We start from the raw sequence: 15,823 nt of genomic DNA on the forward strand, positions 1-15,823 counted from the left end.
GGCGCCCCAATGGTGTGTCTGGTGGGTTCGGTGTAAAGTGTTCCTAGGATTTTGACTGGTAAGTTGTTAGCAACACCAAAGGACCAGGATCCGTAACCAAGGAGGAGTGGATACTGTGCAGAAGGGCAGGTTGCACAATACCCTGTGACAACCTGATAGGCCAGGGCGTCACATATGTAAGCAGCAGATTTAAATATTAACACCACAATAGTGATGTTGAAAAATGAACAGGACTGGTACATAGACTTCCGCCGTGCCTGCCCCGGACCTCTGGGAATCTCAAACCTTATTCATCTCTTTTTTAAATACTGTGCGGAGGGCTTGTATATTTTTTAAAAACATATTCGTCAGCAGGTTCTGATGGGTAATGCTTTTTAACCCCTTCACGACCTTTGACGGATACATCCGTCATGGTTCCCTGGTACTTAAAGACCCATGACGGATGTATCCGTCAAGGCGAAATCGCGGCCCCGGAGCCCCGGTGACTGCGATCGGTACTCAAAAACTGTAGATTCAGGAAGGAGAGGACCTGTACCTGACCTCAGGAGGGGTGGTGTCTCCTCCCCGGAACTACGGAGGCTGTGATTGGCTGACGAACGCCGCTCAGGCTATCACAGCCAGTGTAATGTTCTAGCCATTGAAAATGGCTGAAACATTGAAATACAGCTGTGATCAGTGCAGCTGTAGCACTGACCATTGGCTGGAGCTGGGTGACCTTTACTGCACCCCCCCCCCAGCTCTGATTGGAGAGATCGGCCTTGTGACCGATCTCTCCAATCACTGTGGATCTGGGACCGGTGATTTGTAGGTGATCGCTCTCCTCAGCTTGTCCTTCTGTGGAAGCTGAGGAGAACGATCCCTATGGGTGACTATCGGTAAGTCACTGCCCGCGATCCAGCACTGTTCCCGATCATCCACCGCCACAGCCACTGCCCCAGATCAACCGCCGCCCTCCATCTGCTTGGCCCCTGCTCTGCACCGCCCCTGCATCGCCGCTGCTCTGCTCCTTATGCTACCCCCCTGCATCTGCCGTGGCCCCCCTGCATCTGCCGCCGCCCCCCTGCATCTGCCGTCGCCCCCCCCTGCATCTGCCGCCGCCTCCACTGCATCTGCTGCCGCCTCCGCTGCATCTACCGTCGCCCCCCTGTATCTGCCGTTGCCCCTCCGCACCTGCCGTCGCCCCCCTGCATCTGCCGTCGCCCCCCCTGCATCTGTCGCCACCTCCGCTGCATCTGCCGCTGTCCCCTGCATCTGCCGCCGTCTCCGCTGCATCTGCAGTCGCCCCCCCCTGCATCTGCCGCCGCTCCCCCTGCATCTGCTCCCACGCCGTCCCCCATCAGCCACTGCCCCCCTGCATCTGCCACTGCCCCCCTTCATCTGCCACTGCCCCCTTGCATCTGCCACTGCACCCCTGCATCAGCCACTGCCCCCTGCATCTGCCACTGCCCCTCTGCATCTGCCACTGCCCCCTTCCATCTGCCACTGTCCCCCTGCATCTGGCACTGTCCCCCTTACATCTGCCACTGCCCCCCTTGCATCTGCCACTGCCCCCTTGCATCTGCCACTGCCCCTTGCATCTGCCACTGTCCCCCTGCATCTGCCACTGTTCTCCTGCATCTTCCACTGTCTCCCTGCATCTGCCACTGCCCCCCCTGCATCTGCCGCCACACTCCATCAGCCGCTGTGACCCTCCCTGATCTGCTGCCCGTGCTCTCCCATCCTCTTCATCTGCTGCCCCCTCTCCCCCTATCGGATCTGCTGCCTTCTCCATCTCCTGTGATCCTGCTGTCTAGATTCATCCTGTAAGGTAGCTATCCCCAATCTCACCACCCACTCCCTTTCCACCCTCCTCCCCCATCCTCCGCCGCTCCTGCATCCATTGTGCCCTCTTCCATCTTTCGCCGCTCCTCCATCTGCCGCGCGCACTCCCATCCTCCACCGCTCCTCCATCCGCCGTGCACTCTTCCATCCTCCGACGCTCCTCCATCCACCGCTCCTGCATCCGTTGCGCCCTCTTCCATCTTCCATTCATCCTTTTTTCCATCTCACCTACTCCCCCCCCCTTTTGCAGCACATCCGTGCATGCGTCCTGATTTTTTTTCTGTAAACTAAGAAAGAAATACAAATAAACTTAATTTAGGGCCAGTAAAATTATACTGTAGTAATCATCAACTACAGTATTTTTTACTGAATATTGTAAGGGTCAGCGCAGTGCCACATATGAGAGAAATGTACGAGTCTCGCATCGCACCATCCAGCACAGTCGCTCTCTTCCAGACAGGAGTGTGTGGCTGTGCCGGATGATGCGATGCGAGATTCGTGCATCGCTCTCATGTGTGGCACTTGCCTTAGTGTCAGATGCAGACGCTCATTTTTTATTTTTTTTTACTGATGTCCATATTTTTTATTTCGCCAAACTAATTTTTTTTTGTATGGGGGGTCTAGTTTCCAAAATGGGGTCACATGTGGGGGAGCTCCACTGTTTCGGCACATCAGGGGGATCTCCAAACGCAACATGGTGCGGCTAACGATTCCAGCTAATTTTCCATTTAAAAAGTCAAATGATGCTCCTTCCCTTTGGAACTCTGCCGTGCGCCCAAACAGTGGTTTTCTGCCACATATGAGGTATCAGCGTGCTCAGGACAAATTGCCCAACAAATTTTGCAGTCCATTTTATTATGTTAACCCTGTAAAAATTAAAAAATTGAGCCTAAAATAACATTTTTGTGGCAAAAAAAGTACTTTTTTGTTTTTATGGCTCAATGTATGAAGCACGTGAGGGTTCGAACTGCTCATTACCCATCTAGATTTATACCATGGGGGTCTAGTTTCCAAAATGAGGTTACTTGTGGGGGAGCTCCATTGTTTAGGCACCTCAGGGGGTCTCCAAACGCAACATGGCGTCCGCTAATAATTCCAACAAATTTTGCTGTGAAATGGCGCTTCTTTTCTTCTGAGCCCTGTCGTGTGCCCAAACAATTGCTTTCCACCACATATGAGGTATCTGTGTACTCAGGAGAAATTGCACAATACATTTTATGGTGCATTTTTTCCTGATACTCTTGTGGAAATAAAAACTACCTGGTTGAAATAACAATTTTGTGGTAAAAAAAATATATATATTTTCATGGCTGAACATCGTAAACTTTTGTGAAGCCTCCAGGGGTTCAAAGTGTTCACTAATCATCTAGATAAATTCCATGAGGGGTCTAGTTTCCAAAATGGGTTCACTTGTGGGGGACCTCCATTGTTTAGGCACCTCAGGGGGTCTCTAAACGCAACATCGCATCCGCTAATTATTCCAGAAAATTTTGCTTTCAAAAAATCAAATGATGCGCCTTCCCTTCCGAGCTCTGCTGTGCACCCAAACAATTGATTTCCACCACATATGAGATATCGGTGTACTCAGTAGAAATTGCACTTTATGGTGCATTTTTTCCTGATACCCTTGTGAAAATGCTAAATTTTATGGCTAAAGTAACATTTTTGTGTAAAAAAGTAAAATTTTCATTTTTTCCTTCCACATTGCTTTAGTTGCTGTGAAGCTCCTAAAGGGTTAATAAACTTCTTGGATGTAGTTTTGAGCAGTGTGAGGGGTGCAGATTTTAGAATGGGGTCACTTTGGGATATTTTCTGTCACCTAGGCCTCCAAATGTGATGTGGTACTTGTAAATTTTGTTGGAAAAATGAAAAATTCCTGATGAACTTTGAACCCTTCTAACTTTATAACGAAAAAAAAAATTGTTTCGAAAATTGCAGTGGTGTAAAGTAGACATGTGGAAAATGTTATTTAGTAACTATCTTGTGCGACATATCTCTCAGATTTATGGGCATAAAATTTCAAATTTTGAAAATTGTGAAATTTTCAAAATTTTCACCAAATTTCCAAAATGTTCACAAATAAACGCAAAACATATCGTCCTAAATTTACCACTGACATAAAGTACAATATGTCACAAAAAAACAATGTTAGAATTGCCAGGATCCGTTGAAGCGTTCCAGAGTTATAACCTCATAAAGTGACACTGGTCAGAATTGCAAAAAATGGCCTGGTCTTTAAGGTAAAAACAGGCTGGGGGCTGAAGGGGTTAAATACAGCAACAAGCTGCAAATATGCGTCTTTTTTTTGCAGCTTGTTGCTGTATTCGGTTGATTTTATCCTCCACAAACAAGGTAGTGTCCGGTACTTTTTGATAAAGTCCCTTATGAATGATTCATTTTGGGGCCGAGACATCTGTAAAAGGTAAAACACACAAACATTTTTTTAAAAAAAGTAAGAAAAAAAGCTACACAAAAGCATGCAGTAAACATAAACTTAAAAAACAAAACAGGAAAATGGGGTAGTATAGCATGACAGATGGTGCATATGACGGCCCTGAAATTAATAAGACTTTAGACTTACAAAAATACAATAAGGTTAAAAAAAAAACCTTAAACCAAAAAAAAAAAACATACCTTTGAGAACACAGAAAGGCGTAAAGGATGCCACACACACACAAAACAGATTACGCGTGCGGCACCGGTGGTTGCATCACACGGGGCAGCTGCAAATGTGGCCTTTTATTTCACAGACAACCAATCATGTAACAGAAGACCGGAGGAGATTCTGACAGTATGGAAGTTGGGGCGTGTAGAGGGCAAGGCAATCACAAGCCAGGGTGTATGCTATGGACAATTATACGCCTCTGTCGTTGCCGGAATCATTGGGAGGAATGCTGTGTGTCGGTGTCCACACGACCGCCTTGGTCAAACAATATATCGCTGAATGATGTTGCGTCATTTGTGAGATGGGTCTGCGTGACCGCTACAAAATGACCTATGAGCGAATTCGGCAAATTGTAGCAACGATCTGGGCGTGTCACATTGCTAACGAGAATCGCTAGCGATATCGTTGTGTGTATAGCGGCCTTTAGTTCAAATCACGGAACTAGCAGTCAGCCTGGAAATTCACTGCAGGGTGTGATAGAGGAGACTGGATATACAGTGGAACCTCGCTTAACGAGTAACCCAGTTAGCGAGTATTTTGCTTAATGAGCAAAGCTTGCTGTAAAATGTAACTGTTAACAAGCAAGCTTTGCTGAACGAGCAAAATACTCACCGCACACACTTACGGTTCCGTACATCCACCGCGCTCTAACTCACTCTTGCAGTCCACACATACACACACAAGCACACACAAGCAAGCACAAACAAACACGCACACACACACACATATTATGCTCACCTTACCTTCCGTTCCATCGACGACCTCCTGGTTCTTGTAGTTCACCGGTACAGGATGTGTATCGGCAACCATCGCGACGAGGGAGGAACTTGCTCTGTCAGCCACTACTCAAAGGCAGTCAGAGGCAAGCGGCTCCTGCCGTTGACGTCAGCGCTCTGGCAGCGGAAGTTCCTCCCTCGTCGCAATGGTTACCTGATACACTTCCTGTATCGGCGAACTGCAAGTTCCAGGAGGCTGGCGATGGAACGGAAGGTAAGGTGAGCATAATATGTGTGTGTGCGTGCGTGTTTGTGTGTGTTTGTGCATGTTTGTGTGCTGCCCCGTCAGCGGATCGAACCGCTCAGATCCGCGGTGGTGATTATTCGTGGCTCAAGGGTCTCCTGACCCAGAGGCTAAGGGGCCACACTCAAATGTAAAAGGCAGTATGTACAGGTGAGTTATAGTTAGTTTGTGAAACCACCCGTGGTGTACGGTAATAGATAGTACCACCGCTGCCGTTGGGAGTACCCGGGGTGATGGAGTGGGGCAGCAAGGTGTCGTGGCCATCCACGGGTAGGGAAGGCCCCGGGACTCTGGATGATGATGCGGGGTGCCATGGGATGCAGGGGGTGCGCAGGCTCTCCGGTTCCAGGGCTCACTCAGGTACTCACTCAGCAAATAAGCAGACGCTGACAACCGGGTAAACCAAGTCTCTGACTGCCGTTGTCTCTCAAAGGGGAGCTCGTCTGGGTCCCGTCCCCTTCAGCACTGCCTGGTGATCCGTGACCTGCCTCCTGGCACAAAGTTTAGATTCTCCGTAGTGGCTCGGTAGCTTGAAATTTGCTGGGTCCCGCACACCACTGTGGCTAAGTGAGGGAGCTTAGGAAAGAAAGGAATGGGCCCAGCACCAATTCAATAAAATATAAAAAAAATTCTTTTATTGGTATCCAGTTAAAATAATGTCGGGGAACTCACTGTACAAAAATATGTATAACAGGTGAAACTTTACGCGTTCCGGACGAGAAAATTATCTAAAATCAGAAGAGTCCTTAGTCATAAGATAAGACTTAGATAATTTTCTCGTCCGGAACGCGTAAAGTTTCACCTGCTATACATATTTTTGTACAGTGAGTTCCCCGACATTATTTTAACTGGATACCAATAAAAGAAATTTTTTTATATTTTATTGAATTGGTGCTGGGCCCATTCCTTTCTTTCCTAATCTCCTGTTACACGCACTGATATGGACTGACCGGTAGGCCTCGTGCACCTTGGAAGGGAGTATAGACTCTAATAACAGGTGAGCTGGATACACTTTCTGCCTTTTACGCTAAGTGAGGGAGCCTGCTCTCATGCTTGGGATTTCAGTGGCCTGCTTGTGTAGAAAGCCCTATCCCCCTCGTTATGCTAGTGCCCCCAATCTCTGAACTCATGGGAACAGTCCATAAAAGCTCTGTCCTCCGCAGGTTAATTGCCGGGTTGCCTGAAGCTTCTCCCCAACCTAGGGTCCGTGTACCCCGCCGTGCCTTCGGTCCCAGACTGGTGATAGGACCAGGCTGCTGTGCATCCTCTTTGACAGGTCCCAGGCACCTAGCCTCAATCCTCTGCGACCGGGGTCCGACTCCTCTAGGCCAAGACCACCGTCTGCAACCTAGTCTGCTTCCCCTGGGAGCCACTATTCCCAGCTTCCTCAGAGCTCCTCTCAGCTCGAGGACTACTACTCGACTCTCACTACTCGATTGCGCTAACACCTTCCACCTCCCTGCCTGACTCCTAGGTGGGCTGCCCTATTCCGCTTAAGCTGACCACTAGTGTGCCTGACTGGGTGTGGTGCAAGGTGTATCTAGGATTTGATTTGCTGTTGGAGGCAGTACTGCAAGATGGGGACCCAGAACCATGAGGGTTTTGAATACTGCACGGAAAGGGAAGTTTGTGCAGTACCCTGTGACGACCTGAGTAGTCTAGGGGCGTCACATTTGTACGTGTGTGGAATGGTACAATAGGGGACCAGGCTGGGACATTTAACAAGTTGTGGAATGAATTGTCTGCATTGCAATGATTTCCTATGGGAAATCTTGCTTTGCTGAACGAGTAACTTGGTTAACAAGCACACTCCCAGAACGGATTGTTCTCGTTAACCAAGGTTCCACTATATTGTGAATATTGAATATTGTTTAAAAAAACAGAGTCCTCAGTGGTTGGTACAAATGTCCAACTGGGGGTCTGTATATAGGGAGACAGGACAACAGCTCAGAATAGGGATGAATTCTCATCACCACACAATTGAAGAAGAAAGGATAGATCTTCCTGTGGCCAAACATTTTTGTAACTCTGAACACTGCATTATTGACATTAAATTGCTGGTATTGAAAGGAAACTTCAAGTCCTAGAAGGACGGAAGAGTCGAGGAGTACAAACTTATGATGACCTTTCATATATTCAGACCCGGAATGAATGTGTGACATGGATTTATGTCTTTTTACATCACTTAAGAAATGTGCCCTCGTTATCTAATGTATTACTTCAAAACAAATCCTGAAAGTTGCATCGTAATCCAAAGGGGTACTTTGCACGCTGCGACATCGCAAGCCGATGCTGCGATGCCGAGCGTGATAGTCCCCGCCCCCGTCGCAGCTGCGATATCCTTGTGATAGCTGCCGTACGTAACGAACATTATCGCTACGGCAGCTTCACATGGACTCACCTGTCCTGGGACGTCGCTCTGGCCGGCGACCCGCCTCCTTATTAAGGGGGCGGGTCGTACGGCGTCACTGCGACGTCACACGGCACGCAGCCAATAGGAGTGGAGGGGCGGAGATGAGCGGGATGTAAACATCCCACCCACCTCCTCCCTTCCGCATATCCTACAGGAGCCGCGGTGACGCCGGTAGGAGATGTTCCTCACTCCTGCGGCTTCACACACAGCGATGTGTGCTGCTGCTGGAGCGAGGAACAACATCGGACCATCGCGTCAGCGTAATTATGGATTATGCCGACGCTACACCGATGATACGATTACGACGCTTTTGCGCTCGTTAATCGTACCATCTAGGTTTTACACACTACGATGTCACCTGCGATGCCGGATGTGCGTCACTTTCAATTTGACCCCACCGACATTGCACCTGCGATGTCGTAGTGTGCAAAGTACCCCAAAGAGTCATGTCCCATGATATGCATCAAGTCCTGTGCAGCATTGTTTCGAGAACTTTCTCAGAACAAGGCTCCATAGGTTACTGCTGGTCAGCGGCAGCTCGTAATTTCTCAAGAGCGATGACGTCAGTAACTCATTGACATCACCTATGGAGCCTCGTTCTGAGAACAAAGCTGCAAAAGTCACTGCGGTCAGCGGTAGGTATAGAATTTCTCATGGTCGTGAGAAATTCAAGGGTCTGCCGCTGACCGGTAATGACCTATGGCGCATCATTTTGAGAAAGTTCTCAGAACAGCAATCCATAGGAATCAATTGATGTTGTGGAACATTACTCCTATTCAAATAAACTTTTTTTCTGGTCTTTTATTTTAACTCTATGCTTGCATGGTCAGTTATAGTTGTGTATGATAGACCCCTCTCCATTACTAACCCCTGGGCTTAATGCCAGCTGTCAATTCACAGTTGACATCAACCTCAAAAGTATTACTTTAGGGCAATTGGGAAAAGAAGGGAAAAGCGCCAGAATTGTGCGCATCTAATGAATGTGCCATTTTATGGATGGCTGCAGGCTCATATTTTTAGGCATAATCATGGGACTTATCAGCCTGATAATACCAGCCCGCAGATGTCTGCTTTACCTTGGTTGGTTATCAAAAATAGAGGGGACCCCATGCTGTTTTTTTTTTTTAAATGTTGTTGTTCCACATCATCATCTACCAGGCTTTTTTTAAAAAATGATTTACATAAGTAAAAAAAAACTATGTGGGGCGGTATTTGTTTGTGTGGGGGAAATTACAAAGAGGGGCAGTGTGAGTGGAGAGAATATTGTACAGGGAGCAATGTATGGGGGATATTGTACAGAGGGGCAGTGTGTGTGGGGGGATATTATTCAGAGGGCAGTGTGTGTTTGGGGATATAATACAGAGGCTATATCAAACAATATTTTTTACTCCAGATCTGAAAATTTTAGTTTTAATTTTTCAATAAAATGCACTAAAAATTACGACACACAATATTTAAAAGAAATTAAAAGAAGTGCCTCAACACGAGGCATCAGAATATTGTTAGTATATTATGAGTCTGTTCAGTACCTATCCCTACCTAAACCTATCAAATAACCTGCCTGACAGCGGAGGTGACACTATAATTATATTGGTCCCCAGCTCCACCATGGCTCACCATTCTCAATTGGTAACATGGAATCAATAGTAAACAATATGATACCAGTTGTATAACCTGTGCAGGGCTTCTCCACAGAAATACACCCCAAAACATGGATTAAAAATGCTGTTGAAAGAAAATTGTTGTAGAAATAACCCCAACAAACTAAAATAATTCAAGATTTCAAAAAATACCAAGAAAAAAAGACAGATGAAAAGCAGTTCCAGAAGTGGTGTCTGCTTGAAAAATGGATGTTATCTAAATATACAGTGGGAACAAACCCTAAAAGTATATTCACATGTGGCAGATTTCTTTCTTTGAGAAATTTTCACAACTGTCCTAAAGTTTTGCCCTTAATTTTTATTCCCTCCAGATTTGCCCACTACCTTTTTTTAGTTCATTGTCATGTTATATATATTATTCTCAATTACTAATCTTGGAGATGTTATTTATTTCACCTTGGTAAAAGGCTCAGTGCACTGCTCTGCCCGGTAATTTTGCATGCCCCACCTCCCTCACTGGTGATTAACAGCTATTGCTTGCCAGAGCTTTCTCTCTAGACAGATCTAGTCAAGCTTGCGCTGTTGCATCATTTTGGAGTAAATGTAACATGTCCTTATTGATAATGCAACTGTAAAGTCAGACTTAGATTATTTTGTAATCTATTCTAAAAGATTGTTTGCAAGATAGATACTGGTAACGTATTAATGCATCTCACCTTAGGTAATTACACTCACAGATTGTGAAGTTGACAAGGAATGATGTGACCTGTGTTATACTCAATAAAGGTTAACTTGTGCTTTTCCTGTACGTAGTTCAATTTTTAAAATCCACAAATCCTTACTATCGGTGTATAAATTCCAAAAATTTAAAGAGGGTTTATGGGATAAAAAAGTAGGTCTGTAAGCAATGTGAAAAAATAAAAAATGACCATTACTCACCTGTTAACGGGAACCTGTCATGTTCCAAAACATTATTAACCTTGAGATGTGAGGTTAATCTATTTTCTAAAGTTCCCATATATAATGCACCCCATGGTCCTCCATATAGTATAATGCAGTCCATAGTCCTTAATATAGTATAAGGCAACCATAGTCCTCCATATACTATAATGCACCCTCCATAGTTCTCCATATATTATAATGCATCCCCTATAGCTCTCTATATATTATAATGTATCCCCTATATCCCTCTATGTATTATAATGCACTCGCCATAGTCCTCCATATATTATAATGCACCTCCCATAGTCCTCCATAAAGTATCCCCATAGTCCTCCATATATTATAATGCATTCCCTATAGTCCTCTATATATTACAATGCATCCTCCATAGCCCTCTATTTATTATAATGCACTCCCCATAGTCCTCCATATATTATAATGCACTCCCTATAGCCCTCTATATATTACAATGCATCCTCCATAGCCCTCTATATATTATAATGCACTCCCCATAGTCCTCCATGTATTATAATGCACCCACCCTATAGTCCTCCATGTATAATAATAGACACCCATAGTCCTCCATATAGTATTATGGTCATTGCCCACCAGTGTATTCACTGATTGTAAAAAAAATACTCACTTTTTCTCTTTCTCCTCACTGCTCAGGTCTTGGCAGGGAGTATTCTGAAGCTCTGCCTTCCCGGCTTAGCACAGCGGGCATGAGAAAGTGGCCCTATAATAACTGTGTGGTCTGCTGAAATTAGTGGTACGCCACAGAGTATAATACATAGTTCTGGTACAAGACTCCGCAAAATGATTGTATTATGGGAAATACAGTATACTATAATGATTGTCAGAATCACGGTCAGGCATATTTTTATTATTTCTTCTTTTGGATGCAAACAATAATGGAGCATATTTAGCAACCTAAGTGTCACAGAAATCATGTGTAAATTACGGCAAAAAAATGGTTTCATGACTTGTACCATGTTTAATATATTCTAGACACTTTTTAATACTTACTCAATAAGGGTTATAGCCTCGATGAAAATGGGGTCTATAACGTGCAACATCACTGTCTAATGTGCAACACCATGCGCCAAGTGTTCTTCCAAAATTATGGTGCACACTTTTAGCAAAATTTCAGCCATTTCAGCCAATAGGTTGTATACACTAAAGGCTGCTTTACACGCAGCGACATCGCTAGCGATGTCGCTAGTGAAAGCACCCGCCCCCGTCGTTTGTGTGTCACGGGCAAATCGCTGCCCGTGGCGCACAATATCGCTAGGACACGTCACACACCTTCCTGTGAGTGGCAAACAACCTCTTTTTTAAGGGGGAGGTTCGTGCGCTGTCACAGCGACGTTACACAGCGGACCGCCAACAGAAGGGGAGGGGCGGAGAGCAGCCGCATTAACAACACGCCCACCTCATTGCCGGAGGATGCAGGAATGCTGTTGTTCGTCGTTCCCGGGGTGTCACACATAGTGATGTGTGCTGCCTCAGGAACGCCGAACAACCTGCGTCCAGAACGAGCAACGATCTTTTGAAAATGAACGACGTGTCAACGATCAGGTGAGTATTTTTGATCATTAGCGGTCGCTCGTAGGTGTCGCTAACGAGGCCGGATGTGTGTCATGAATTCCGTGACCCCGACGACTTATCGTTAGATACGTCATTGACTGTAAAGCGGCCTTTAGACTGGCTAGTCTTTAAATTAGACAGATCTCTCAAACAGCCTGAGCCACACTGATAAATTTGGTGCATTTAAAGACTTTGTAGTCTAATTTTGCTTTATCGCACAGTTTTGAGAAATAAGTCCCAGTATTTTTACTTTCTGACAGCAAAGATCTTGTAAACGGTATGAATTTGAAACATGACACAGTATATCTTACAATTTGTATAATTTATTATACAATGATTTAGATAGATTAGCAACTGGTGAAAACCTTAAAGAGTAACTAATATTTTTCTTTTTTTTTTCAATGTAATGCTATTATAATTACACTCAGATTTGTGGGGTTCTAGGCCCTAAAACCACCAACAGTCGTTCAAATGCACCTCCCGCTCAAGAGTGCGCAGCTCAAAAGATTAGCGCACAGCCAGGAGCACAGAGTCAATAGAGACCATAAGTAGAAGCCAATGCTTTGTATTGAACCTGAGCCCCACTATGTGTGCGGAATGCTTTTGTCTTCTTACCTGAACATCTCTACAGAGGGTTTTTAAGCAATTGGTGGGGGTTTCCGAACACTGAGTCCCATCTATCTGCTTCTAATTATGTAAAAAAAACTTGATTAAGGTTTAGTTATTCTTTAAAGGGTATCATTATTATAATTGGTGATATGAGATTTTATTATTTATTTATTATGCTTTGCTTATATTATAGATATTATCATCACTGTCCCCATTGGGGCTCACAAACTAAATTCCCTATCAGTATGTCATTGCTTAAAAGACAAGATATCATTTTGCATTGTTGAATGACAGATCTGCTTTAATAGTCATAATAGTCTGCCTTTTATTTACCTCCATTTTTTTCCCCACATTCACCCTCTGACACCCGCAGTGATTTGTTTTAGGCCCCCTTCACACGCATATGAAAAAAACGTACCGTTTTTTCACGTACGTATTAAAGGGGTGGTTTGCTCCCTGTGTGCCGTGTTCGAGGCACATGCGTAATAACACACGGAGAACGGAAAGCCCCGCCTTACCTGTTTCTTCCGGAGCTGTCTGTGGTGCTGAATGCCAGTGTCCAGCACAGGCCACGCCCCGCTGACGCTGCTTCCGGCCCCCAGTGAAGAGGATGCGTTGTTCAAATTCACTGGGGGTTGGATGCAGGTGAGAGCCGCGGTAGAGACTGCAGGGCTGGTGGAGGTGAGTATGTCTTTTTTTAATTTTTAAATGAACACATGTGTTTCTCCGGTGCGTGTCACGTGGGCCCGCATCCACACTACATCTGTGTGGTACGTGCGTGGGCCGCGTGACACCCGTGCTGCCGAAGCAACACGGACATGCCTCTGTACATGGGCACACTTCTGCTCCACCCGGAGGCACGGGCCAATGGCTGAACACATGCGTGCACATATACCCATTGATTTTAATGGGTATACGTGTGCCCGTGTCTGCGGTACATGCGGAAACGGACCTAGCACGTATTGGAGACACGTGCGTGTGAAGGTGGCCTCAGGCTGTGTTTTGATCTGCAATAAACAGAACACATTTCAAATTGGAAGAAAGACAAAATAGTGTAGCAGTCTCCATTATTTTGTTTGAATAAATGAAGGGTACCATGATAGAAAGCTGACTGACCCCATCATAGTCAATAGTGTTGGTCAGACACCATTGGTGTCCATTATATCTTATATCTTAAGGCCCCGTCACACACAGAGATAAATCTTTGGCAGATCTGTGGTTGCAGTGAAATCATGGACATATTGTTCCATTTGTACACAGCCACAAACCTGGCACTGATTGTCCACAATTTCACTGCAACCACAGATCTGCCGCAGATTTATCTCTTTGTGTGACAGGGCCTTAAGGGGAAAACTTTTCTCCTTGCGGAGACCTGACAAAACAATCTGTCTGCCAGTGTCTTTAATAGCTGCAATGCTCCTCTAGGAAATCTCCGCAAGGAGAAAAGTTTTCCCCTTACACCACATTATAGCTTATCATACAGCCATATCAGATCTCATACTTTGCACTGACAAGGGGGCAATCACCCAAACCACTGTGTCAGCAAATTGAGGTTCTGATCTGGCATAAATCCTAAGTCATATGAAAAGGCTTGTTTAAGGGCCACTTTTGACTTTTAGGATTGCTACTTCCAATAGGTGGCACTAGAGTTCGTCTCCTTCCTCCCTGAAGAGACAATTTTCATTATATGTAAGAAAAGGCACTGCTGTCATTTTTATTGTTCTGATCTGATGATTGAGCAGGACACTCATGTGTGAACAGAAGCTTAGTGCTCTAGTCTTTTCTCAAGGTATGATCTTGCGGTTTCCTCCCAGATCTTCTCAATGGCTTCTTTTCCAATATCAAGTAAGGTCATTAGATGCTTCCACCCAGTCTTTGCAGTTATCATAAGATATTCTTCATTTTGTGGGCAAAGCAGGACACTGTATCTTGCCATCACCAAAGACTGGGAAAACCTACAGCACACTAGAGTGAACAGTGCCGCCTTTTCTTCTTTTGTTAGTGGAAAAACACTCTCGAATCCAGCAAGAACATATCCACCTACAGGAAGAGGGTCAGCACTTTCAATCATCATGTACATTATTGTGATTGCGACTTCATAAACGTAATAACCAGAGCTCATGTCGCCGAAATCCAGGATTCCTGAGACTCTGTACTGGTTCCTGTTGTTTTCATTGGATGCGTTGATTTTTTCTAATAGTAAATTGTGGTCATTCAAGTCTCCATGATTTATGCCTAAAATGAAGGAGAAGAAACAATACGGTTGATGTAAATGTAAATTTAGTTTATGAATCTTATGGTTGCATGGGTTTGATAAGATGGAAATGATAATATTACTGCAGTACAATATAGACATTTAGGTAAAGGAAAAAACACTATACAGCTGTAAATGCTTTACCTGTATCCTCACATGTATCAGCCTTCTACTTGACTGCTATGGCCGGCACACTACAAAGTTATATAATGCGGCAACCTCTTCAAGAAACCTACTTATCTAACTGTACAAAGGCTATGCCCGCACTTTGCTTTTTTACCTGCTTTTTTGCTGCTTTTTCAACTGCAGCGTTTTAATGCCAAAATGCATGCATTCTGCTTTTCAAGCAAAGTCTATGGGAATTTGTGATTTCTTGTCCGCACTATGCTGTTCAAAACACTACGTTTTTGTGGCTGAAATGTGGGCAAAACTCTGCTTTTAAGGGGGCTTTACACGCTACAACATCGCTCAAGTGATCGCGTTGGGGTCACGGAATTTGTGACGCACATCCGGCCGCATTAGCGATGTTGTTGCGTGTGACACCTATGAGCGTTTTGCATTGTCGCAAAAATGTGCAAAATCTCTCATCGGTGACACGGGGGTCCATTCTCAAATATCGTTACTGCAGCAGTAACGAGGTTGTTCCTCGTTCCTGCAGCAGCACACATCGCTCTGTGTGACACCGCAGGAACGAGGAACCTCACCTTACCTGCCTCCCGGCCGCAATGCGAAGGAAGGAGGTGGGCGGGATGTTACGTCCCGCTCATCTCCGCCCCTCCGCTTCTATTGGGCGGCGGTTCAGTGACTCTGCTGTGACGTCGCTGTGACGCTGAACGAACCGCCCCCTTAGAAAGGAGGCAGTTCGCCGGTCACAGCAACGTCACAGGGAAGGTAAGTCCGTGCGACGGTTC

At 45.4% G+C, this 15,823-nt stretch overlaps 1 protein-coding gene across 3 annotated transcripts in view; it reads right to left on the minus strand.

Annotated features, from left to right (window-relative positions):
- Positions 1–12,036: 12,036 nt before the first annotated feature.
- Positions 12,037–15,823, minus strand: part of HYKK (hydroxylysine kinase) — a 68,905-nt gene continuing 65,118 nt past the window's right edge. For all 3 annotated transcript variants that reach the window (XM_075345661.1, XM_075345659.1, XM_075345660.1), the window contains one exon: positions 12,037–14,893. In XM_075345661.1, coding sequence (XP_075201776.1) covers positions 14,424–14,893 — 470 coding nt within the window. In that variant the 3' untranslated portion in view covers positions 12,037–14,423. The remainder of the gene's footprint in view (positions 14,894–15,823) is intronic.

The sequence above is a fragment of the Anomaloglossus baeobatrachus genome, chromosome 4 (genome assembly GCF_048569485.1).
Source record: "Anomaloglossus baeobatrachus isolate aAnoBae1 chromosome 4, aAnoBae1.hap1, whole genome shotgun sequence".
Taxonomy (NCBI): Eukaryota; Metazoa; Chordata; class Amphibia; order Anura; family Aromobatidae; genus Anomaloglossus; species Anomaloglossus baeobatrachus.